Genomic DNA, 25,803 nt, shown 5'->3' on the forward strand with positions numbered 1-25,803 from the left:
GAGTACACATACTCTCCACTACCCCATCTGTCCTGGTGTACACACACACACACACACACACACTCTCTCTCTCCCACCCCATCTTTCCTGGTGTACATACAACACACACACACTCTCCCACCCCATCTATCCTGGTGTACAAACACACACACACACACTCTGCCACCCCATCTGTCCTCGTGTACACACACACACACTCCCCTACCCCATCTGTCCAGGTGTACATACACACACACACTTCCACCCCATCTGTCCTGGAGTACACACATTCTCCCCTACCCCATCTGTCCCAGTGTACACACACACACACACACACTCTCTCTCTCCCACCCCATCTTTCCTGGTGTACACACACACACATTCTCCCACCCCATCTGTCCTGGTGTACAAACACACACACACACTCCCCTACCCCATCTGTCCCGGTGTACAGACACACACACTCTCTCCCACCCCATCTGTCCTGGTGTACACACACACACACTCTCTCCCACCCCATCTGTTCTGGTGTACACACACACACACTCTCTCCCACCCCATCTGTTCTGGTGTACACACACACACACTCTCTCCCACCCCATCTGTTCTGGTGTACACACACACACACTCTCTCCCACCCCATCTGTTCTGGTGTACACACACACACACTCTCTCCCACCCCATCTGTTCTGGTGTACACACACACACACTCTCTCCCACCCCATCTGTCCTGATGTGTACACACACACACACACACACACACTCTCAACTACCCCATCTGTCCTGGTGTACACACACACACACTCTCAACTACCCCATCTGTCCTCATGTACACACACACACACTCTCCAACCCCATCTGTTCTGGTGTACACACACACACACTCTCCCCTACCCCATCTGTCTCATGTACACACACACACACTCTCCCCTACCCCATCTGTCTCATGTACACACACACACACTCTCCCCTACCCCATCTGTCCTGGTGTACACACACACACTCTCCCACCCCATCTGTCCTGGTGGCATTTGCCCCTATAGTAGGCTCTCTTTTCCATGATTACATTCTAGCTGTGGTACATCTTTATCACAGTTTATTCAATCATTCCCTTACCAATGGTCCTTCAAATTCTTTTGTCCTTACCAAAAAATACAATATACATTGATAAACATATAGTTTAAGATGCTGGCACTTTTTTTCTTAAGGATGGATTCCCAGAAGCAAGTCTGCTGGGTTGGCCCTTGAACAACACAGGGGATAAAGGCACAGACCTTCAGTGTAGTTGAAAATCCAAGTATAACTTAAGTCTGTCCTTTGTATTCAAGGTTCTGCATCCACAGATTCAACCAACGGAGGACTAGAGTACATACTCACTGAAAAAAACCTGTGGATAAATGCACCTGCACATTTTAAACCAGTGCTGTCCAAGGGTCAACTGTATGTATGTTTTTGATGTTAAAAGACAGAGTCATAATTATCCCCAAGGAGGCTGTCACAATTTGTATTTCTAACAGCAGTGTATGAAGTTACCCTCTTCCGCTGTTTCCTTGCCGTTAGGAGATGACAGTTTAGAAAGATAAGACTTACTGGATTATGGATAATCTGACAGATTTGTTCAGAAAATCACTCATGTTCATATACAGTCACAGCACATCATAATCTCCAAATATAACTACAAGAAAGAAAGGCCAGTTACAGCAGCCATTTGCTGTATCAACACATGATCTGTGATGAATAAGGAAAGGAACTTGTGAATTTGAAATGAGGCCTAAAGTGATATCTGAGTTATGCAAAACTGAGACTTTTAGGTTAATAAAGTATTTGTGAGCCTTTAAAAGAAAGACATAACTCACACTAAGTCACATCCCAAAGGGAAATGCTTTTGATTGATGACAGTGAAACTCATGGAAGTAGAACTATCTCCTTTAAATAGAATTCTGCAAAAGTTTATTTCTAAAGTGGACTATGCACATGGAAGTTTTAAAAAGCAATATAAGACATTTATTGACAGTTACTTAAAATAAATTATTTCTCTAAGTCTCTGAAATGTGACACTTGAACTACATACACATCCTATTTGTTGCGAGACAATGTATAAAATATTAAGAGAAATAGGGAAACACAGGATACAAGTGGTTCCTGGGTTATACAGTATTCTGGTAAGACATGCATTTGTACGTTTTTAAGTACCCCAGTGAAACACAAGCGCACGTTGGGTGTGGCTGCTCTTTACACAGCCCGTGTGCTCTGTGCTGCGCACTGCCTCCTTTTCACTCTCCTCACTTTCTCAGTTATCTCATACTTGCATGCTTATGTGTCAGTAATACTTCTGGGAAGTCTTCAGCAAACCCAGAAGGCTAAAACTCCAACAACACTGTCTTCTGTTGACTGACGAGGCAACTCAGTAACAGTGTGCCCGCAAGAGGAGGAAACGCATGCTCTCTGGAATGCATCCTGGATTGTAAGGTACTGAAAAACACCTGATGCTCAGTATGGAAAATCGTGTTTGGATGTCCTAATTAGGCCAAGAATGTCAAACTCTCAGTGTCTGTTAAATTTACACGCACAGGTCTAAAATACAGTGTTTGTATGTGTGTGTGGCATATTCTCGCACATAACCACTGAATCCGTAGAGTACTGTCTTTAGCTCCTTTATGCTGCCCAGAATACTTCATTACTGAATAATTTACTCAGGATTTCTAAAAGCTCACTGTAATACAGATAAGTTTGTCTATTTACAGTTGAATATATTCTGGTACATATTGTTTACCTGGGTATCATACCTAACTGATGGTACGATATTCGTAAGGGACCCCGTTTTTACACATCTGAGTTGATAGATTGCGTATGAGTTCCCATGTTCCTTTAGCACCTTCGTGAGGTTCCTCCCCGTGGGAAGGGTTCTCCGTGGTACAAGTGGGCTGCAGTGTCAGGGTCTGTCCCCAGTGTGAACTCTCTGATGGACACTGAGTCGGGACTTCCTGCTGAAGGCTTTCCCACACTCGGCACACTCATACGGTTTCTCTCCCGTGTGGATTCGCAAATGTAATCTAAGAGTTGACCTCTGGCTGAAAGTTTTGCCACACTCAGTGCATTCATAGGGTTTTTCTCCAGTGTGAGTTCTCATGTGTATGATGAGTTGAGAGTTCTGGATAAAGGACTTGCCACATTCACTGCACTCATAGCGTTTCTCCCCTGTGTGAATTTTCTGGTGTATAATGAGATTTGACTTCTTGAAGAAGGTTTTTGCGCATTCATTACACTCATAGGGTCGTTCTCCAGTATGAATTCTCTGGTGTGTGGTAAGTTCAAATTTCTGGGCAAATGTCTTGCCACATTCGCTGCACTCATAGGGCTTCTTCTCCATGTGTGCTCTCTGGTGGACAATGAGGTTTGACTGGTGGGTGAATGCTTTTCCACATTCCAGACATTCAAAGGGTTTCTCCCCAGTATGAATTCTCTGATGTTTAATGAGGTTTGCTTTATGGGAGAAGGTTTTCTTACACACATTACATTCGTAAGGCTTTTCTCCAGTATGTATTCTCTTATGACTAATAAGGAGTGATTTAAACGAGAAAGCCTTGTCGCAGTAATTACAGATAAAAGGTTGCACCAAATTTCTAATTTTCTGGTGTTTAAAAATGGCTTCTTTATGGCTGAAGGCTTTCCCACTTTTATTATATTCCGAGTATTCCACTCCAGGAAGGGTTTTCTCTTGTTTCAGATAGAAGAGTGCTTTTCCAAATCCATTACAGTCATCTGCTTTCTTTCTTATATAGTTTCTATTGCTAGTAAGTAAGTCTGAATTGTATCTCAAAGTTTTTTCATATAAGTCATATTTATAGGGTACTTGTCTTAAAGAAACAAAGTCTGTGCTAAGGTTAAATGTTTTCCCAAAGAGATTATTATCTCTTTCTTCGATTGGGGTTTGGTCCTTAAAGACAACAAACGGCCTCGCCTGCTCATCTGGGTTTCTGTGGTCCGTCTCCATCTGGTCATCAGCCTTCCATACCTCTAGGAAAAAGCACATGAAATACGGTCAACCTTTTCACGAGAATGTTACAGAATGTGAAGCTCCACAAAAGTTCCACTGCAGGGCTGTCTCTTTCTTTAGTTTGGGACCCAGTCTTTCAGTATAAAAAAGTCCCCAGTTCCCAGTTTTCTTAGTTCTTAAACAATGAAATAAAAACACAAAGCCTGTGGCAAAATGGACACAGACAACACCCCCGATTACAAAACGGCCACTTTTAGTGGATAAAGTGAAATAAAACCAACGAATGTGGGAAGGCTGGCAATTCCAGAGACAAATGTGACTTGGTGTCCTCAAGGACACCAGCTGACACAGAATAAGATAATAAGTAGATGTTAAGGGAAAAAACCAGGCGGATCGAAGTTCAGCAGCCAGTTCTGAGACTCTTGACTGTGGTCGGATGGCCGCCACATCTACACACTCAGGGCTCTTTGCCCTCTCCTCTCCTCTGTTCCTCTAGCAGGTTTACCAGTAACTTCCTAAAGGCAACATTTCTCACGGGTTTGCAGAGAGAACCCTACGTGGCGCTCCAAACCTCCAAAGTCAGACTTTTGCAAGTGGAAGGCAAAACCCAGAAACTCATACATTCTGTAGAAAATATAAAATGGATCCAAGATCCTTTAACAGTATCACTCAATGCTACTGCTGGGTGCACTATTTTTTTCAATTGAAGTTGTTGAAGAAAGTGTTTCTATCATTATATCTTATTTTTCATCTTTCATGTGTTTAATTTATTTCTCAAACCAGTCTATGTCCCAGCTTTTATTCCAAGGAATCTCAAGGATCAAATTTACCTGACCTCCACCTATGCTGTACAAACCTTTACTTTCATCTCTGTATTACTGGTTATTCCTGACCCTTGGGATCCTGCTGCCATTTTTGGCACTCATACTGAAAAATGTGTATTTTCCTTGAGGCTATATAATGACCTAAAATATAGAAGTCACCATCCTGGCTAGATGACAATATTAATGAAAGAGAAACTAATCATGAAACAAAGGTTTATAACATGACAAGAAAGAATCAAGGCTTGACGGTGAGAGGTGAATAGATATAAAAATTAAACAGGAAAAAAGTTAAGCAGGAAGAAGTGACTGTTTGGAGGTATGACTCAAGATAGGAGCTGCACAAGTCATCTGTCCTCAGCTTTCTCTGAAAGTTTAGGGATTTGAAAAACAGATTCCTAAACAATACTTCAAAGGTACCAACCCATTCATAATCTCTAGGATATTACTTCCGATGGCTTCTATCAGATTCTCCTTCCCACCTTCCACATTCTCCCTCAGTTCAGTTCAGTCGCTCAGTCGTGTCCAACTCTCTGCGACCCCGTGAATCACAGCACGCCAGGCCTCCCTGTCCATCACCAACTCCCGGAGCTCACTCAAACTCATGTTCACAGAGTCGGTGATGCCATCCAGCCATCTCATTCTCGGTCGTCCCCTTCTCCTCCCGCCCCCAACCTTTCCCAGCACCAGAGTCTTTTCCAGTGAGTCAACTCGTTGCATGAGGTGGACAAAGTATTGCAGTTTCAGCTTCAGCATCAGTCCCTCCAGTGAACACCCAGGATCGATCTCCCTTAGAATGGACTGGTTGGATCTCCTTGTGGTACAAGGGACTCTCAAGAGTCTTCTCCAGCACCACAGTTCAAAAGCGTCAATTCTTCGGCGATCAGCTTTCTTCACAGTCCAACTCTCACATCCATACATGACCACGGGAAAAACCATAGCCTTGACTAGACGGACCTTTGTTGGCAAAGTAATGTCTCTGCTTTTTAATATATTATCAAGGTTGGTCATAACTTTGCTTCCAAGGAGTAAGCGTCTTTTAATTTCCTGGCTGCAATCAGCATCTGCAGTGATTTTGGAGCCCCCAAAAATAAAGTCTGACACTCTTTCCACTGTTTTTCCATCTATTTCCCATGAAGTGATGGGACCAGATGCTATGATCTTTGTTTTCTGAATGTTGAGCTTCAAGCCAACCTTTTCACTCTCCTCTTTCACTTTCATCAAGAGGCTTTTGAGTTCCTCTTCATTTCTGCCATAAGGGTAGTGTCATCTGCCACATTCTTCCTAGTATGTTTTTTTTTTTTTTTTGGAGTTGGCATATTTTATTAAGACCATTTGATTAATAACAGAAGCAGCGTTTCTGGTTAAGTCTTGAAAAAATGTATGAAAATCTTTCAAAAACAAATATCGATACTTACAGTTCACTTAAGACCTATGCCCAGATGTTTTATTTTTTGTAGGAAAGGGAAAAATAATTCTGGATTATGCCACCTATTTCTGTGACAATACCATTTCAAAGTTCTCATAGTAGAATAATATTTTAAACATTAATTGATCAAATACTGTTTTATCTAAAACTAAACTAGCATATATTTAAGAAGAAAAAAAGCCAACTGGTGGTTTTATCTTCATTATTTTCTTTTTTCTTTTTTTAATTATTTAATTGAAGGCTAATTACTTTACAATATTGTGGTGGTTTTTGCCATACATTCACATGAATCAGCCATGGGTGTACATGTGTCCCCATCCTGAACCCCTCTCCTACCTCCCTCCCCATCCCATCCCTCTGGGTCATCCCAGTGCACCGGCCCTGAGTGCCCTGTATCACGCATTGAACTTGGACTGGCGATTCACTGCACATACAATACACGTTTCAATGCTATTCTCTGAAATCATCCCACCCTCGCCTTCTCCCACAGAGTCCAAAAGTCTGTTCTTTACATCTGTGTCTCTTTTGTTGTCTCGCATATAAGGTCATCGTAACCATCTTTCTAAATTCCATATATATGCATTAATATACTGTATTGCTGTTTTTCTTTCTGACCTACTTCACTCTGTATACTATATGTTCCTTTTTCTGGGAGGAAAAAAAAAAGAATTTGGCTTTGATGGGTCTGAGTGGTGGCATGGGGGATCTAGTTCCCTGACCAGGGATTGAACCCGGGCCCCTTGCATTGGGAGTGTGGAGTCTTGGCCACTGGACCACCAGAGAAGCCCCTTCCTAATAAGTTCTGAACTGGAAACTCTAACTCTGATACCCACAACTATTCTTACTGCTCCAACTTGAAAATCTGGTTTGATAATATTAGAGACCTTGATAATGGGACATCACTCCTAACTGCTTGGACTTGAGAAAGCCTGAAAATAAAAAAGGCAGAACTTCAGAGTCTGCACTATCTCAGCTTTAATACATGAAGCTTGAGACCAAAACCACTTTAGTAGTTCAGAAGCTTGTAATTTTGGGTAACTGAGAAAGGACCTAAACACGACTGGGCAAACGTGAATTACACCTGAAAGCTGTCCTTACCCACTGATAGTAAGTTGCTGTAATTCTCCAGCATCACATCCATGTAGAGGATCCTCTGAGAGGGGTCCAGTTGCTCCCACTCCTCCTGGGTGAAGTCCACAGTCACATCGGTGAATGAAACTGATCCCTGAAATGGCATATGGCTATTTATTCTGATATGATTAGCATTTGGTGATGCAGGAAGGACACATAAAAACGTACTCTTATGGTGTAAAAGAATCATCTTTAAAATTTACATATGACACAAGCTGTAAAATTTCATTGTTTTGTCATGCCATCAAAAATATCTTTATAAAAGTTAAAGCATTTATTCAGATTCCCATAAATTCCAGCACTGTCATATTTGGCAAATATTAACATTAAATATTAATATGCAGTATTTAATGTTACAAGTTAATGATGATGCTCATATAGGTATTATTTTCATGGTCTCAAACTAGACAATATTCAAGGAGTTAAAGTTTTGAATATTTAAAGGTAGAATATGAAATTCCAATTATAAGATAAACTATCAGACATAGGTAAAGATCTCTCTACCATATCCAAACCATAAAAAAGGCAGAAAAGTAAAAACTAACAAGTGAGACTACAAACTAAAAGGCTTCCGCACAGCAGAGGAAACCATCAACAAAACGAAAACCTCATCTGATACGATTTGCAAATATTTTCTTGCAATCTACCAAATGAGAGAAAATATTTGCAAGTCATGTACCTGATGAGGGGTGAATTAGGAGAAAAAAATACCAATCTGATTAAAAAAGAGGCAGAGGAAATAGACATTCTTCTGAAAACATACAGGTGGCCACCAGGTACATGAGGTGTTCAGAATCACAAGTCATCAGGGAAACGTGAATCAAAATCACAGTGAAATAACCATTCTTATAGGTGTGGGACCTATTTATATATATAAAGACAAAACTATTTACATGTCCTTTACATTGTACAAGGCACTTTAAGTTATCTAGAGATGATTTAAAGTACATGGGAGGATGTATGTGGATTAGATGCAAATACTATGCTTTTTATATAAGGGACTTTATATAAAGTCCATCTGTGGACTTTGGTATCCAAGCGGGGGGTGGTCCTGGAACCAACTCCCTGAGGATACTGAGGGATGACTTATCACTGTGTTTATTTGAGTATAATTTACAAAAACCAGATATGCAAGCAACCTGAGTATCCACTGATGGAACATCATTCAGCCATAAAGAAGAATGGAATCTTGCCATTTGTGACAACATGGACCTTATGCTACATGAAATAAGTCAGATAAAGACAAATACCATATGGTTTCAATTATATGTAGAACCTAAAAAAACAAAACAAAACACAAGCATATAGATACAGAGAACAGACTGGCTGCCAGAGGTTGGATGGTGGAGGTAGGAAAATTAGGTAAAAGGGGCCAAAAGGTACAAATTTCCCCTTATAAAGTAAGTCAGGTAATGTACAGCATGGTGACGGTGGGTAATAATATTGTATTGCATGCTTGAAAGCTGCTAAGAGAACAGATCTTAAAAGTTCTTAGACTCAAGAAGTTATGTGTATATGCTCAGTAACGAGTATGCTCAGACTCTCTGCAGCCCCATGGACTGTAGCCCACCAGGTTCCTTTGTCCATGGTGTTTTCCAGGCAAGGAAAAGAGTGGGTTGCCACTTTCTCTTCCAGGGGATCTTCTAAACCTAGGGATCAAACCTGCGTCTCTTGTGTCTCCTGCACTGACAGGCAGATTCTTTACCACTAGTGTCACCTGGGAAGCCCAGGAAAACTTAGAGGAAGAAAAAAAATATGAGATAAAGATCTGAACACTACAAATGACCTAGTCATATTGCACAAATTTTCAGGTAACCCAGAAGTATTGTTTTATGACCTCTTACAGGAATCTTTAGCCATATGGCCTGGGAGCAGAGAATGCTGGTGGTAGGTCATCTATGCCTAGGATCAATATCACTGAGGTCACCAATCATAGAGTCAAGATTTTCCCAGCAGTATTTATTCCCATTTTCAGATCACTTTTGAAATCCGTTACAAAAACAGGAACACTGGGAATCTCCCAAGGAATAAACTGAGTACTGAGGACCAAGGTCAGTCATCGCCCTTAGAGGCGAGCTGTAGACCCCTCGAGTCTAACCTCCGCTTCTTCACTGCATCTCAGCTGCTACCAGCGCTTCCTAACTCTTATTTTCTGTCTCCTCTTATTCTCATCTACTCCACATTATAAGCTAGCATGATTTTTCTAAAGTATAGCTCTAACTATAGGATTGGCTGGATTAGAAACATCATCCATTCTCTCTTAAATTAGTGGCTAGCCCAGTGTTCAACACATTTCAGATTCCTCCTTCATCCCTCCTTCCCCCGACTCCACTCTCTATGCAGATTCTCCCACTTAGGTCAGGTCACAGATTGCTTAGATGGGACCTTCCGTAATTTGAGTCCCTACACTTTTAAACCCTGGAGGACTTCGGTTATGCTTCTCATGTGGCATGTATTTCACTCTGCTTTCTTTAAAAAACAAAAACAACCTTACTTCTCTTACTCTCCCCATTAGATGTTATGATTTTTTAGACCAGAAATTGTTATCTCTGTATTTCTGTTAGCACGAACTACATGAGTACAAGCTAGGTACTCAAAGAAAACAACTTTATATGAGTTAGAAAACTAGAGCTGTTTCTCTTTAGAAACAAAAGGAGACAAACATAGCATTTCGGGTTCATTTTTGGTATAAACTTCTCAGGGTTGAGGTACAGTGACTAAAAGATCTTCTTTCTCCATGAGACCCTCAACTTCTGTAGGTAACTTCACTACAGACAGAGCCAGAGGGAGGAGATCGGCCGGAGGTCCCCAAACTCTGCAGCCGCGTGGGCCGAGAGCAGGGATGTGGCCAGCGCGCCTTCAGATCAGACGCCCACTGGAGGCCTGCCGCCCAGTCGGGGGCTTTGGCATCCGAGATGGCCTGAAGATGGGGCTGCTCAGCATGTGCTTCCGACTTTCTGGCCCAAACTGGCTGCTTCACAGAGGAGACAGAAACCTTCCGGCAGGACCCCACTGGGCACCTACAGCCTGATCAAGAGGCACAGAGCCTGGACACCTCGGGGGGCTGGCTGTGGTCTGACTGTGTGTTCTTTCACCAGAGGCAGGACTCAGGGCTCAGAGACATAGTGCTTGACCCTTGGGCTGACAGCTGTGAGAGAACCTGGAACACGGATCAGGTGGCTGTGACAGGGCGTGTGGAAGACCGGGTGGTATTTTAAAGGGTGGGCTAGTGCCCTCCCTCTCCAGAGTTCCCCAAACTTCATTCTTTCCTTCTCATCTGAGCCTCTTCCTCCTGTCCGCACACCCCTGACCTCAGGAGAAAGGTCTCACTTCCGTACCACTTCAACGATCTGTAACCACAGAATATATGCCCAAGCCACGTTTGGTGCTGGGACAAACAGGAGGCTCCCAGTGTGTGAAGCTGCAGGTTGCAGGGCGGTCTTGGTACTACAGGTCGGAGGGGGGATGGCGCTCAGCCACATGACAGTACAGCCTGAGCCCAGCCTACTATGGCTCTAGGGATGTGACACCAGCTTGGGACAGGGAGGTCTAAGGGAATGCAGCAGGCACCTCTCTGTTTCTGAGTTTAGTTTTGGTTTTAAACTGGCGAGTTGTTGATTTAAGATGTCACATTTGCTAAGACTTCCCAGGCAGTCCCGTGGTTAAGATTTTGGCTTCCAGTGCTGGGGTGCAGTTTGACCCCTGACTGGGGAGCTAAGACCCCACATGCCTTGCTAAAAAAACAAAAAAAAAAACCCCCAAAACATAAAAAAAGCAAGACTGTAACAAATTCAATAAAGATTTAAAAAATGATCCACACCAAAAATTTTTTAATGTTGTGATTAAGTATTTAGCAACTTGATTCACTAATATACACGGGTATCTACATATTACTGTGCTATACAGTAGGTACTTGATTATCTCTTTTCTAGGCTGTATATGATAATTCCAACCTCCTAATTTATCCCTTTCCTCAACCCTTCCCCTTTGGTAACTGAAAGTTTGCTTTCTACATCTGAGATTCTGTTTTGTAAATTATTTCATTTGTAGCAATTTTTAGATTCTACGGGGCTTCCCTGATAGCTCAGCTGGTAAAGAATCCACCTGCAATGCAAGAGACCCCAGTTCGATTCCTGGGCCAGGGAGACCCCCTGGAGAAGGGATAGGCCACCCACTCCAGGATTCTTGGGCTTCCCTTGTGGCTCAGCTGGTAAAGAATCCACCTGCAATGTGGGAGACCTGGGTTCAATTCCTGGGTTGGGACGATACCCTGGAGAAGGGAAAGGCTACCCACTCCAGTATTGTGGCCTGGAGAATTCCATGGCCTGTACAGTCTGTGGGGTCACAAAGAACTGGCCATGACTGAGCTACTTTCACTTAGATTCCACCTGTAAGTGGTATCATATTTGCCTTTATATGACCTCCTTCACTCTATCTCCAGGTCCATCCGTGTTGCTGAAAATGGCATTAGTTTGTTTCATGGCTGCAGAATATTTCTACATCTTCTTTATCCATTCATCTGTCAGGGGACATTTTGCTACTGTAAACAGTGCTGCAGTGAACCTTGCGAGCATGTGCCTTTTCAAAGTGTGGTTTTCCCTGGATAGACACCCAAAAGTGGAACTGCCAGATCATCTGGCAGGTCTGCTTCTAGATTTCAAAGGAACCTCCACACTGATCTCCATAGTGACCGTTACCAAGTTTACATTCCCAACAATGGTTTAGGAGGGATCCCTGTCTCCATGGCCAGCATTTCTCGTTTGTAGACTGTGATGACAGCCATTCTGACTGCTGCGAGGCGACACCTCATTGGAGTGCTGATTTCTATCCCCCAATAATTAGCAATGTTGAGGAGCTTTTCATGAATAAAATTTACCTCTTGAACTTGGGTTCCTGAAAGCCTACCCTATTAGAAGTCATTTGTGATTATCTACCCAAGACATTTTTTGAGGGCCCCTGTCATTTACAGCCCCAAAGGTCTAGTGATTATGAAGTGCCCCTAAGCACTGACTTTAAAGCTGTTTTTATAAGAAATGGCCAGAAGGTGGCGGGATTTCTTCTTGCCCCATTCTGGTTACTCAGGGAATATGAGCTTTGGAGAAGGAAGGTCCTGTTCCTGGGTTGTAAATTAGAGCGGGATGCACCTGACCAAACACCCAAGGGCTTGTGGCCCATCCCTCTTACCCTTCATCTTCCAGACAGACCCCTAGCCCTGAAAACCTCCTGTTAAGGGTACTGTCATTGGGTGGGGCGGCTCTAATGGGGCAGGCTGGAGATGGTCACCCCACCACAAGGAGGTGTGGAGATGAGGTGACTTTTCAGATCTCTTCCAGGCCAAAAGGTCCACCTTCCTGTGGTTGTCCCAGTCTTGTTTTGGCTGCCCCTGGACTTGGAAGACTGGTTCCACACAGAGGGGACTAGGCACTACAGGTCAAAGAGGACACGTTTCTTGGTACATCCTCCCCAACACCTTGTATTTCATGACAGTCCTGCCTTGGGACCCAAGTCTGCTCGGGCACCAGGGATGTGACACCAGCCCAGGTGAGCCGGGCCCAAGAATATAGCAGGCATTTCTGTTTTTCTTTCTGTATTAATATTTGTATTTTAAACTGGAGAATATTTGCTTTACAGTGCTGTTTGTTCTGCTACACCAACCTGACTCACATATTGACAGGCGTCTACATATTCAGCTTTGGACTTTTTTCCATCTAGGTAAGTCCAGTGTTCTTGCCTGGAGAATCCCAGGGACGGAGGAGCCTGGTGGGCTGCTGTCTATGGGGTCGCACAGAGTCGGACACAACTGAAGCAACTTAGCAGCAGCAGCAAGTACAGTATAAGCACAGTGCTGTACAGTCAGTCTCTGTCAATTAGCTCTTCTCCATATGCAAGAATGTATGTATATTCCAACCTCCTAGCTTGTCCGTCTGTCCTATCTTTCCCCTCTGGTAATGATAAGTTTGTTTTCTATAGCTGTGACTCTTTCTTGTTGGTAAATTACTATTCTTGTTGGTTCATTACTATTAACTTTTACATTCAACCTATAAATGACATCTTACATTTGCCTTTCTCTGTGTGACTTACATCACTCAACAGCATCATCTCTAGATCATTCCATGCTGCTGTAAATGGCGTGATCTGTTCGTGAGCCAGTGTATTCCACTGGCTTTATCTTTGTCCATTCATCTACTGGCGGACACTCTGGTGCTTCCACTCTCGGCAACTGTCAGTAGTGTTACAGTGGGGCTTCCTGGTGGTCCAGGGGCTCAGAGTGGGTCCGGATTTGACCCCCGGCCAAGGAGCTAGATCCCACGTGCTGCAGTGCAGACTGAGGGTGCCTTGTGCCACAACTAGGATGTGGGGCAGCCAGATAAATACACACTTTCTAACAACAGTACCACAGAGAGCCTCAGGGTGCATCTGTCTCTGCCGGATGTGCTTCTCCTAGATACAGGTCTGGGGATGGGACTGCTGCATCACCTGGCAGCTCTATTCTTAGAACTTTAAGATTTTTTTTTTGATGTGGACCATCGTTAAAGCCTTTATTGAATTTGTTACAATCGTCTTCTGTGTAATGTTTTGGTTGCTATTGCCACGAGGCATCTGGGATCCCAGCTTCCTGACAAGTGATTGAAGCCCCACCTTCTGCTTTGGAAAGCTAAGCTGGACGCATTGGACCACCAGAGAAGTACCTCTTCTAAGATTTTTAAGGAACCTCCACACTGCTCTTCCTAGTGGCTGTTACCACTGACATGGCCACCAGAAGCCTGGCGGGGGTGATTTCTTCTTTGTAGGTTTTGTGAGGAGGACCATTTTGAATGGTGCCAGAGGGGCAGCTCATTGTATTGCTGACTGGCATTTACCCCAAAATTAGCGATGTTACAAATCTTTTCATGTTCTTGATTTCTTAAACAATGTGAGTAAAATTTAACTCTTCAAACAGGTTTCTTAAGTCTTTCTCTATCTGAAGTCATTTTCAATTACCGACAGTATTTTTGTGAGGGCACCAGTCATTGAAGGCACGGCAGACCTAGTACACAGAAGTGCCCGTAAGCACCAGTACAAGAATTACTGCTAGGAAAAATGGCCAGAAGGCTGCAGAACCTCCTTCAGCCCATTTTGTGGTCTCAGGAAAAGTGAGCCATGGAGAAAGTCTTGTTTGTATGGAAATCAGAGTGGAACACACCTGACCAAACCACCACCGGCTTGAGGCTCACTATGTGCTCCTTGTCACTGTCATCCCTGAATACATTCCAGTCCCAGGAAAACGACCTATTAGGACCCTGTGAGCAGGAGGCTGAAGCAGAGGAAGGATGGAGGAGGGAACCCTGAGAAAGGACCCGTGGAGATGAGGTAACATTCCAGTTTTATCGGAGGAAAGACAGTTCACCATGATTTCGGTGTCCAAGGACGGCCTTAGCTGTAGAAGGACACTAATGGACAACAGTATGTGGTACCGAGCACAGGAAAGAGCCAGCACATCCAATGTGGGGGGTGGGGGGCATTGTTGGTGCATCCTCCCAGCTCCCTCAGCAGAAGGACAGACCAGGAAACGGACCAAACACGGAACAGACGGCAGCGAGGAAACAAGAGTGATGGCGTATGAGTCCGGATGACATGGAGTCTTCGGCATACTTCTTTTTAACTTAATAAATATTCTTACAATACAGAATATATGACTTTAAAGGTTCTGATAAGTTCAAGACCAACTTGATTAGAACTCCATATATAACTAAATTTCTTCTACGTAAAACTAAAAACAATGTAAAACTATTATATTTCCATGAAAAAAAAAATTACATGGAAAGGAGAAAATGAAAAAAAAAAATGACCACTCTCGTCCACCCAGGCCTCGCTGACCTGGGTGGTCATACCCCTGGGGACCCAGCATGCTAGGATCTAAGGGCTGGACACTACAGGGCTTGGGGCGCTAAAGAGGACTGCCGGGACATGAACCCCTCGCTGCATCTACAGCGCCTGGTTCCCTCTGGAGCAGACCCCAGCTGACCAGTCAGGCACACCTGCACCTACACCCGGGCTACTGCACCCCCAAAATACTGGACACTCTGGGCTGGAAGCACTTGAAAAGGTCCCCCTGTCTCCATTTCTCCTGGTAGGGGGGTTCCCAAGTTCAACTTCTTACAGTCTCTCCACCTATGTAGGAAACAGCCTCAAAACAGGACTTTTCTGGGTCTCAGATGGCTCTTGCCATCTCAGACCCAGGGGATGGGGGTAGGAGGGTGGTTGTGAAAGGAAAGGGGCGCGAAGGAAGGGCACTCAGGCTCTCCGGCGATTCCTCAGGCGGTCTGCACGCCCCCTGACGACCCAGGAACGCCAGGCCGGCTCGGGTTCTGGGGGCCCACCGCACAGACCGCGACTGGTGGAAGTGCTGCCGCCCTGTGGCCGCTTCCTGGAACAACACCGCCAAATCAGGGGCAAACAGGCGCTTCCCGGACAGAGGCCTGCGGGATGCTGACGGAACCCGCCCTAGAAACACCCTGGGGTAGCTCAGAGAGAGAGGATTCAAAACAGGCCCGACTTTCAAAACTCGACTGCAAATGGTAAAGTTTCCTCACACTTAGTGGAAACCAACTATCCGCACCTCTAAAGAAACTCCGCCTTTCTAATTCTTAAAGAGATTGCCAAGCAAACCTACAACCAACTATCATCAGGCAGCCCTCACCAGCAAATCAGAACAATAAATGCTGGAGACCGGCAGGGAGAGAAGGGAACCCCCCTCCGCTGCTCCTGAAAATGGAAATTGCGACCAGCCACGATGGAGAACCTTATGCAGGTTCCTTCAGAACAAAACCAGCACCTACCAAGAGATACTGCAAGCCCTCACCAGGTCCTATATTCAGGGAAATGCACCCTTCTAAACAACATACACCCCACATTTCAGGAAGGTACTCCTTCCCGGTGCCAGGCACCAAAGCAGCCATAATATCCCAACACAGGGATAAATACTGAAAGTGAAAGTCATGTCTAACTCTTTGAGACCCCCATAGACTATACAGTCCCTGGAATTCTCTAGGCCAGAATACTGGAGTGGGTGGCCTTTTCCTTCTCCAGGGGATCTTCCCAAACCAGGGATTGAACCCAGGTCACCCACATTGCAGGAGGATTCTTTACCAGCTGAGCCACAAGGGAACCCTCCTCTGCTGCCTCTGGGAATGGAAATTGCTGAGACAAGATGCAGAACTTTATGCAGGTTCCTTTAAAACAAAACCCAGACCTACAGCAAGATCATCCAAGCTCATATACATGGAAAACTATACTATGAAATAAGGAACCCCAACATTCAGGAACCCATTATTTACAATAGCCAAGATATGGAAGCAACCACAACATCTATGCACCCAGGTTTATATATTGAAGTTGTGCTACATATATGCCATGAACGATTGATTACTCAGCCTTAGAAAAGAATGAGATCATGTTATTTGCAATAACATGGAAGATACTGGAGATGATCACACTATATCAAGTAACTGAGACAAAGACAGTTGGCTCAGGGAATTCCTTACAAATGCAATCTGAAAAGACAAATGGCTCAGGGAATTCCCTAAAGCCTCAATCTAAAAATAAATACAATGAATTAATTTAGGAAATGAAGAGACTCCCAGAGTTAGACAAAAGCTTAGGCTTAAAAAAGGCAAATATACAGTGACCGAAGAGATAACCCAGGCGATTGGGATTAAACCATACACACTTAGACACGGACAGAATGTCACAAAGAGACAGCCATAGATACATCAAAGAAAAACGAACAAGCATTGAAGAGAACAAGGAAGTGTGCTCAACACTGTCATAGCTACAGGGGAAGAGAATCCAAAGGAGATCAGATACTTAAGTATAATGGAATCCACTAGTGGTCCACACACAATAGCATACTAAGTGAAGTCAGTCAGAAAGAGAATGACAAATACCATATAAAACTACTTATATATGGAATCTAAAAAAAAACAAACTAACCTATCTGTGAAACAGAAACAGAATCATGCCCACAGAGAACATAACTGTGGTTGCCAAGTGGCGGGGGTTGCGGGAGAGATGGAGTGAGAGGTTAGGGTCTCCAGATGTAAGTTATTACACACAGATAAACAACGAAGTCCCAAGATATAACACAGGGAACTATATTCAATATCCTCTGATAAACCATAATGAGAAATATTTTTTAAAAAGAATGCATATGTATGTATAACTGAATTACTTCACTGTACAGCAGAAAGTAACACAACATTGTACATCAACTATACTTCAGTAAAAAAAGTTTTTTTTAAAGGGCCAAAAGTACCTTAACAGACACTTCACTAAAGAAGATACACAGACGTGGAAAGATACTTAAGATGTCAGAGAAGTATCAAATTATACTGCGAAACACCTATTAAAGTGGCCAAAGTTCACAACACTGACACCACAAATGCTGGAAAGGACGTGAAGCAACACAAGCTCTCACTCGCTGCTGGTGGGAATGCAAATATTATAGCCACTCTGAAAGACAGCTGAGCAGTGTCTCACAAACCACTCTTGCTGTACAATCTAGCTGTACAATCCAGCATTAGTTTTCCTTAGCATTTACCCAAATGATTAACATACATTCATAAAAACACTACACAGACATGTTTATAGCTGCTTAATTCCTAACTGTCAAAACCTGGAGGCAACCAAGATGTCCTTCAGTTGCTCAATGGGTAAATAAATAGTGGTACATTCAGACCATGGGTGCTAAAAAGAAATAATCTGTCAAGTCATGAAAAGACATGGAAGAACTTTAAATGCAGATTATTAATGAAAGTCTGCAAAGGCCACATACTGACTGATTCCAACTGTGCACCATTCTGGGAATGGAAGCCACTGATACATATGCATAGGTAATATATATCTTGTTTACTGCCCCTCCAATTCTGCCAGGTGCTCAAGGAAAGAGAGGGAGGAATGAACAGATGAAGCACAGGGGATTTTGTGAGTCTTGAAACTATCTAAGATACAACAGTGGTGGATACATATCATTACACATTTGTCAAAACATACAGAACGCACAACACCAGAAGCAAATCCTAATGTAAACTATGAACTATAATAGAGTATCAGTATTGGCTCATCAATTTTAACAGCTATACCACATTAATGCAAGGTGTTAATAAGAGAAGAAACCATGTGTGCAGAAGGAGGAAAGGAATTCTGTACTTTTCACTCAAATTTTCTGTAAGCTCAAAACTATTCTAAAAAAATGAGGTCTATTCATTAAAAGCAAAACAAAATACATATAAACAGAACAGCATAATTAGTATGCCATCTCATAATAATCTGTACTTATACATGTGTAAATATGTAGAAGTACATTCTGGAATGCTACTCAAGAAAGTAATGACAATGGAACTTGTGTAAGTTAGGGGGAGAATTTAAATACATATCCAGATCTTTAGTGAGTTTTCTGGCATTATGTTAATCTCACTGGAAAAATAAAATACCCACTGTACTACCCTGAAGAATGCTATATGAAATAACTAGAGACAAAATAATAGTCTGTTTTTCTTCCTGGGAATGCTGCTCAAAACACCATCTATATGAACATTCATAAAACTAATTTAGACCTAATACTCGAGAACCAAGGAAATGGTATTCATAATCAATGCAAGAATTGCTCAATTAACTTGATTTACTTTTTAACTTTTTCTAAATACCTGATTAACCTGATTTTACTTTTTGTCTGTTGGTATTGATTATTCTTACTATGTTTTCCTGAATTTTACTCATTTATACCTTTCATTTTCTAGGTCCTTATATATTTCCTCAAATGCACAGAAAAGTTAGGAATAAACAACTCACCTGGGATTTGTTCATTTTCTGCAGCTTTTGGATAAAGGCAGAGAACTATGAAGGCAGAACTGGAATAGAGGAAAACAGAAGGTATTGTTATTAAAGGTCTAACTTGCCTCAGAACTTCCAGAATGACTTGTTTTTAAATCATTACACATCACCTAAGAAAATTCCACCTCATGGGCTAGTCCTTTTGCCTGTTCAGAAGGGCAATAAGGATCATGCTGGCAGAACCCACCTTCATCAAACACGAAACATCTGAAAAGGTAAGACTAAGACAAATTGTTAACTGACAAAACAAACAACAGAAAACATAACTGGCTAAATTATCAAACAGGGAATTTAAAATTATGATTCACATATTAAAGCTTCGTGGAAAAGATTTACAAAAGGAATTAACAACTAGGCAACTTCAAGAGATGGAACCATCAAGAAAAAAAAGGAAATGCTAAAATGATGCAGTAACAGAGTTGAAAGACCATCTTCAATATGCAATGCTACAACAGAGCTGAGAAAATTTTCAGTAAATCTGAAGATAGGTCCAAAGAAATTACCCAAACTGAGACACAAAGAGGAAGCTTAAAAAAAATAAAGACAAGAAATCCAAGGGCTATAGTGCAATATCAAATGGTCTCACAAAAATGTATTGGAGGGACTTCCCTGGAGGTCCAGTGGCTAAGACTCCACACTCCCAATACAGGGGTCCCAGGTTCAATCCTTGGTCAGGGAACTAGATCCCACATGCCACAACTAAGAGTTTGCATGCCACAACTAAAAATAAGATCCCACATGCTGCAATGAAGACTGAAGATCCCATGTGCCTCAATTAAGATCCAGCACATGTAAATACATCAATAATTATTTTCAAAAATAATGTATTGCCAAAAACTTGGCAGTCCAGTGGTTAAGGCTCCGCACTTCCAATGCAGGGGGTGCAGGCTCGATCCTGGGTTGGGGAAGTAAGATCCCATGCCCCTCAGAGCAATTAAGCAAGCTCACTGCAATTACTGAGCCCACACGCCACAACTATAGTCTGGGGGCCACAACAAAAGATTCCATGTGACACAATGACAATCCCACAGGCTAGGACTCAACACAGCCAGATATATAAATAAATATTTTTTAAAGTAGTATTTGAAGACATAATGACCAAGAATTTTCCAAAAATGGCTAATATCAAACCTTATATCCAAGAAACTAGGATAATTTATCCAAAAAGGGTAAGTATCAAAAAACAAAACAAAGACACACCTGGACATATCATATTTAAGTCAAAGAGAAATTCTTAAAAGCAGCCAGAAAAAAAACCTGACATATTACATATAGACATACCTTTAATTGCTCTTCAGATTGCTTTTTTTAAAAAACAAATTGAAAGTTTGTGGCAACTCAGTATTGTTAGATTGTTAGCACTCTGTAGTGATAACATTTTTAATTATTTATTCATTTGGCTGCACTGGGTCTCAGTTGCAGCATGCAGGATCTTCAATCTTAGTTAAGACATAGGATCTCCTCATTGCAGCATACAGACTCTTAGTGGTGGCATGTGGGATCTAGTTCTCCGACCAGGGACTGAACCCAGGCCCCTGCTTTGGAAGCACAGAATCTTAGCCACTGGACCTTCAGGCAAGTCCCAGTAATAACAAATTCTTAAATTAAGGTATGTAGAGGACTTCCCTGGTTGTCCAGTGACTAAAACTAAATGATCTCAAAGCAGGGGGCTTGGATTCCGATCCTTGGTTGAGGAACAAGATCCCACATGCTGCAACTAAGAGTTCACAGGCTCCAACCAGAAGATCCCGTGTTTGTGCTCAGTAAGGAAGTCGTGTCTGACTCTATAACCCCATGGACTGGAACCCACCAGCTCCTCTGTCTATGGAATTTTCCAGGTGAGAATACCAGAGTCGGTTGCCATTTCCTCCTCCAAGGAATCTTCTCGACCCAGGGATAGAATCCAGGTCTCTTGCATTGGCAGGTAGACTCTTTACCAATGAGCCCCCAGGCATGGCCCTGCCACAACTAAAGATTCCACATGCTGCAACTAAGATCAAACATCTTGCCTGATGCAACTAAGACCCAGCACAGCCAAATAAATATTTTAAAAATAAATAAAGTTACATACATTGTTTTTTAGGCATAACACTATTGCAAACTTAATAGGTAAACAAATTTATATGAATTGAGAAAACAAAAAATTCATGTGACTTGCTTTCTTGCAGCAATCTGGAACTGAACGCTGTTTCTGAGGTTTGCCTGTACAGAAGAATCAATATAAAAAAATCACAATTTCTCATCAGAAACTATATAAGCTGGAAGGCAATGTAGTACATCTTTAAAAAAAGAAAGAAAAAACTACCAATCAAGTATTCTATACCCAGCAAATATATCTCAAAAAAAAAAAAGTGAAATAAAAACCTTATCAAACAACAAGAGAGAATGAATTACCAGTAGTCCTACACTATAATAAAATTTTTTAAAGACATTCTTCAGGTAGAAGGGATACCAGACTGAAACGTGGATCTACACAAAGAAATAAAGATCTCTGGGAGTGGTTAAAATGAAGAGAACTATAAAAGACATTTTATCTTACTTTTAATCAATCTAAAAGATAATTGTCTAAAGCAAAAAGACCAAGAAAGTTTTGTGAACTTGGATCTTACCTTACACACAAAGCAGTGGAATATATTTCAAAGTTCACTGTGATTCACTCAAGAAGCTTATTTGAGCCTCCTCCCTTTTAGTATGATACATCCATCTGCATTACACATTAACCACACTGCCTCAAAGGTAGGAATGCCTACTTGCCATAAAGATGTTTTCTTTTGATGCAAGCAATGTAACTTAAGAGTAACATTCGTTCTCAACTCTGTAAGGGGTCATGATGACTTGAGGTTCACTCTGCATATGCTTACTTGAACTACTGTATACTTGGTGAACTTTATGTCAGTATGTCATTTTGATAAATGATCCTCCGTCTCAAAAATAGACAAGACATTGTCATATTGACTGAAGTAGTCAGAAGAGTGTCTAATATACCTTATATATGTGGAATTTAAAAAGAAATGATACAAATGAACTTACAAAACAGAAAAAGACTCAACAGACTTAGAGAACAAACTGGGTTTGGTTGCTGAGGGGAAGGGACAGTTAGGGAGTTTGGGATGGACATGTACACAGTGCTGTATTTAAGATAACCAACAAGGACCTACCAGATAGCATAGGGAACTCTGCTCAGTGTTGTGGCAGCCTAGATGGGAGGAGAGTTTGGGGGAGAATGGATACATGTATTTGTATGGCTGAGTCCCTTCCTGTTCACTTGAAACTGTCACAACTTTGTTAATCGGCTATACTCCAATACAAAATAAAAAGTTCAGAAAAAAAGTATATGACTATGCCTTCAACATCTAATAGGCAGAACAGTTCTCAGAGCTCCTAAGTCTGTCTCTTGAATTATAATCCTCAGGTTGGCTCAAATAAAATTTTCTTGATTGTTAATTGAATTTTCACCAACAATAGCTAGATCAAAACAAAAAGGATAGGGACTCTCCTGGCAGTCCAGTGGTTAAGACTCTGCTTCCACTGCAAGGAGCACAGGTTTAATCCCTGGTTGGGAAACTAAGATCCTGCATGACATGCAGCACAGGGGAGAAAAAATAGTAAAAGGATAAGAAAAGATTCCTTGCACACATTAATCAAAAGAAAGCTGGATTGATTAATATCAAAGTAGACTCAACAAGAAAAATTACCAGGGATAAAGTGTGATATTACATAATGTCACTGCGATAAATGACAATGATAAATGTATCAAATCACCAGAACACGTAACGATCCTAAATGTTTATGCACAAAAGAACTTCAAAATATAAGAACCCAAGGTTGATAAAACTGAAAGACAAGACAGGTAAAATCCACAACTGTAGCTCAAGAATTCAGGATTCTTTTCTCAGTAGGTAACAAGACACGTATATAGAAAACCAGTAAGGATACAGAAAAACTGAACCACACTACCAACAAACTTGACCCATTTAGTATTTACAGAAAACTCTACCACTAACAGTACAATAATCATTAAAGTACATAAAAAACATCCTCAAGATATAACATATCCTTGGCCATAAAATAAAATTTTTATTTTTGGCTGTGCTGGGTCTTTGTTGCTACAAGCAGGCTTTCTCTAGTTGCAGTGAGTGGGGGCTACTCTTCATCACAGTGTGTAGGCTTCTCATTGTGGTGGTTTATCTTGTTGCTGAGCAAGGACAGTAGCTGCCCCAGGTATGTAGAATCCTTCCAGGATTGAAGCATGTCCCAGGCATTGGCAAGTGGACTCTTCACCACTGGACCTCCAGGGAAATACAAGTCAACAAGGTTTAAAGGACTGAATTATGCAACAAAGTATATTCTTTAACCAAAACAGAATTAAACTAGAAATCGGTAATAGACAAAGATCTAGAAAATCCCCAATGTTTGGAAATTAAACAACAAATTTTTAAACAACCAATAGGTGAAAAAGGAAGTCACAAGTGAAGTTTAAAAAACAGAATGGAAATGAAAAACAAAACGTACCAGAATTTAATGGATGCAGCTAGAGCAGTATTTAGAGGACAGTTATAGCATAAAAATCAAAGTCAGTAATAATGGGAGAGACATTACTACAGATGCTACAGACATTAAAAACTTATTATTTTACAATAAAAAAAATTAATAACCACTAGGTACACTAAGGAGAAAAAGGAGCAATCTCAAATACACATAATAAGCAAAGTGGGAAATATCAAATACGAGAGGAAAAAAAGATGAAATAATGGGGAAAAGATTCCATCTTCAATAACAATAAATTACTACAGAACAACAATATAAAAACGCAAATATTTATCAAAAAACTTACAAAGTGCTCCTAAGGGGAAAAAAATGAAAAACTTGAACAAATGGGAAGGCCTATAGTAAAAGCCAACATTATAAACGTGTCCGTCCCCCCTAATTAAATGTAACCATCAACTGGATCATAGAAGCACGAACAGATTTTTAAAAATATAATTTATTCTAAAGTATCAGTGGGAATCATTACCAAAGGTGTATAATCTCAAAATGGTGAAGGTTTTGGGGTGTCCAATAAAGGAAGAGCAGTAAACTCAACCACGGAAAAACTCGTAACGCCTCCACGGTAAAAACTACTGGTGAGCAAAATTAAGAGGCAAAATAAAAAATGTTTGCCGTTCGTCTGAGAGGACCAGCTGGCTGCGCCACCTCGGGTAAGCGCGGGAACGAGCGAAGACGCCGGGGAAGGGCGCGCGTCGGGGAGGCCCGGCTGAGGGCCCGGCGGGAAGGTGGCGGCGTCGCCGTCCGCGCGCTCCGCGCCTCGCCTGGGCGCCCCGCCGCCCTCCTCCGCGAGGCTGCGGCCGCGGCGCACGCGGCGCCCGCGCGCTCTGAGGCGCGCCCGGCCCCGCCCCGGCCTCGCCCCGCGCCGCCCGCCGGGTCGCGCGCGCGTCCGCCCGCCGGCTTCCGCAGCGCGGCGCCGCGGCCGGAGACGTCCGCGGCCGGCCGGAGGCGCCCCGCCGGACAAAGGGAGGGAGGCCGGCCCGCACCGCCGCCCGCCCCCGCGCCGTGCCCGCCCCCGCACGTCCGGCCGAGCCGCCCCGCCTGCCCCGCGCCGCCGCCAGCGCCGGGCCGCCGCCGCCGCCTCGAGGGTCGCCTCCCCGAGGGGCTCCGAAGTTTGGGGTCCCGCCGCGCGGGCACGAGCCCACCCCTCGTCCCCTGCCCCTCGGCCCCCGCGGGGCGGCCTCGCAGGCCGCCTCCTACCTGGAGGGGCACAGCCTCCGCTCGTGGGGCAGGGCCAGGCTGGGTCACGGCGGGGAGACCGGGGCCCTGTCACCTACCCGCGGCTGCAGGTGGGGGAAGGGCGGCCACCGGCGCGCTCGCAGCAGTGCGCATGCGCAGATGCAAGGGGCTGCACGCCGTCCCAGGGTCCTCCGAGGGGTGGTCCGTCAAACTTCGGGACTACATTTCCCATAAGCCCGCAGGGCCACACCGTAGGGACTCTCAGGAAAGTTTTCACCTTGTTCAGCTGGTTGGATGAGTGCTGACCATGATAATCCCTTGGCCTGGACCTCATTTCCACCAAAGGGGGTATGAGTTACAATCACCACCTCCCCTAAAATAGGAATCCTGGCTTTTAAAGATTACACAGGTTATCTATGATCACAGCATTTGAATTAGAAAATATGTGTAAAATAGAGCAAATATCACCCATGATCTCACCTTTCAAAGATAACTATAACATTAAGTTACCTTTCTGATATTAAAAATAAATAAAACTGGCCATAAAGATACCATGTGCAGTCAGTAGGTTTTTTTGTTGTTTTTTTTTTTAGTTTTGGATTTACAGTAAAATTTGAGGAGAAAGTTCCAATGTACCACGTGTGCCCACACATGAATGGCCTCCCCCACTATCAACACCCAGTACCAGAGTGGTGTATTTGTTACAATTATACACTGACAAGACACCCAAAGTCCATAGTTTACATTAGGGTTCATGCTGGGTGTTGAACGCTCTATGGGTTTTGACAAACATACGGTGACATGTATCCCCCACCATAGTATCACACAGAGTATTTTTACTGCACACAAAG

At 42.9% G+C, this 25,803-nt stretch overlaps 1 protein-coding gene across 11 annotated transcripts; it reads right to left on the reverse strand.

Moving 5' to 3' along the window:
- Positions 1 to 909: 909 nt before the first annotated feature.
- Positions 910 to 25,091, reverse strand: ZFP1 (ZFP1 zinc finger protein). Of its 11 annotated transcripts, none has more exons than XM_055413127.2 (5): positions 24,974 to 25,091; positions 19,339 to 23,517; positions 19,187 to 19,245; positions 7,325 to 7,409; positions 910 to 3,996 (listed from the first exon to the last, which is right to left on the reverse strand). In XM_055413127.2, exons 3-5 carry the CDS (start codon positions 19,199 to 19,201, stop codon positions 2,912 to 2,914), a joined length of 1,185 nt encoding a protein of 394 aa, XP_055269102.1. In that variant the 5' UTR covers positions 19,202 to 19,245; positions 19,339 to 23,517; positions 24,974 to 25,091; the 3' UTR covers positions 910 to 2,911. The 11 variants fall into 11 exon arrangements, with proteins under 11 accessions (XP_055269102.1, XP_088686971.1, XP_088686972.1 ...); XM_055413121.2 differs by having other exon boundaries at positions 911 to 3,996; positions 7,325 to 7,451; XM_055413123.2 differs by having other exon boundaries at positions 911 to 3,996; positions 7,325 to 7,451; positions 19,339 to 23,511; positions 24,974 to 25,089.
- Positions 25,092 to 25,803: the final 712 nt, after the last annotated feature.

This window comes from Moschus berezovskii, chromosome 22 (genome assembly GCF_049115385.1).
Source record: "Moschus berezovskii isolate FMDL1 chromosome 22, NW_MosBer_1.0, whole genome shotgun sequence".
In the NCBI taxonomy this organism is placed as follows: Eukaryota; Metazoa; Chordata; class Mammalia; order Artiodactyla; family Moschidae; genus Moschus; species Moschus berezovskii.

What these genes read in the sequence shown, in the direction of transcription:
- ZFP1 (XM_055413121.2), bottom strand. An exon ending in CAGCAACTTACTATCAGTGG is followed by an intron (nt 3,997 to 7,324) that starts GTAAGGACAGCT and finishes GCTTTTTCCTAG; the next exon opens with AGGTATGGAAGGCTGATGAC.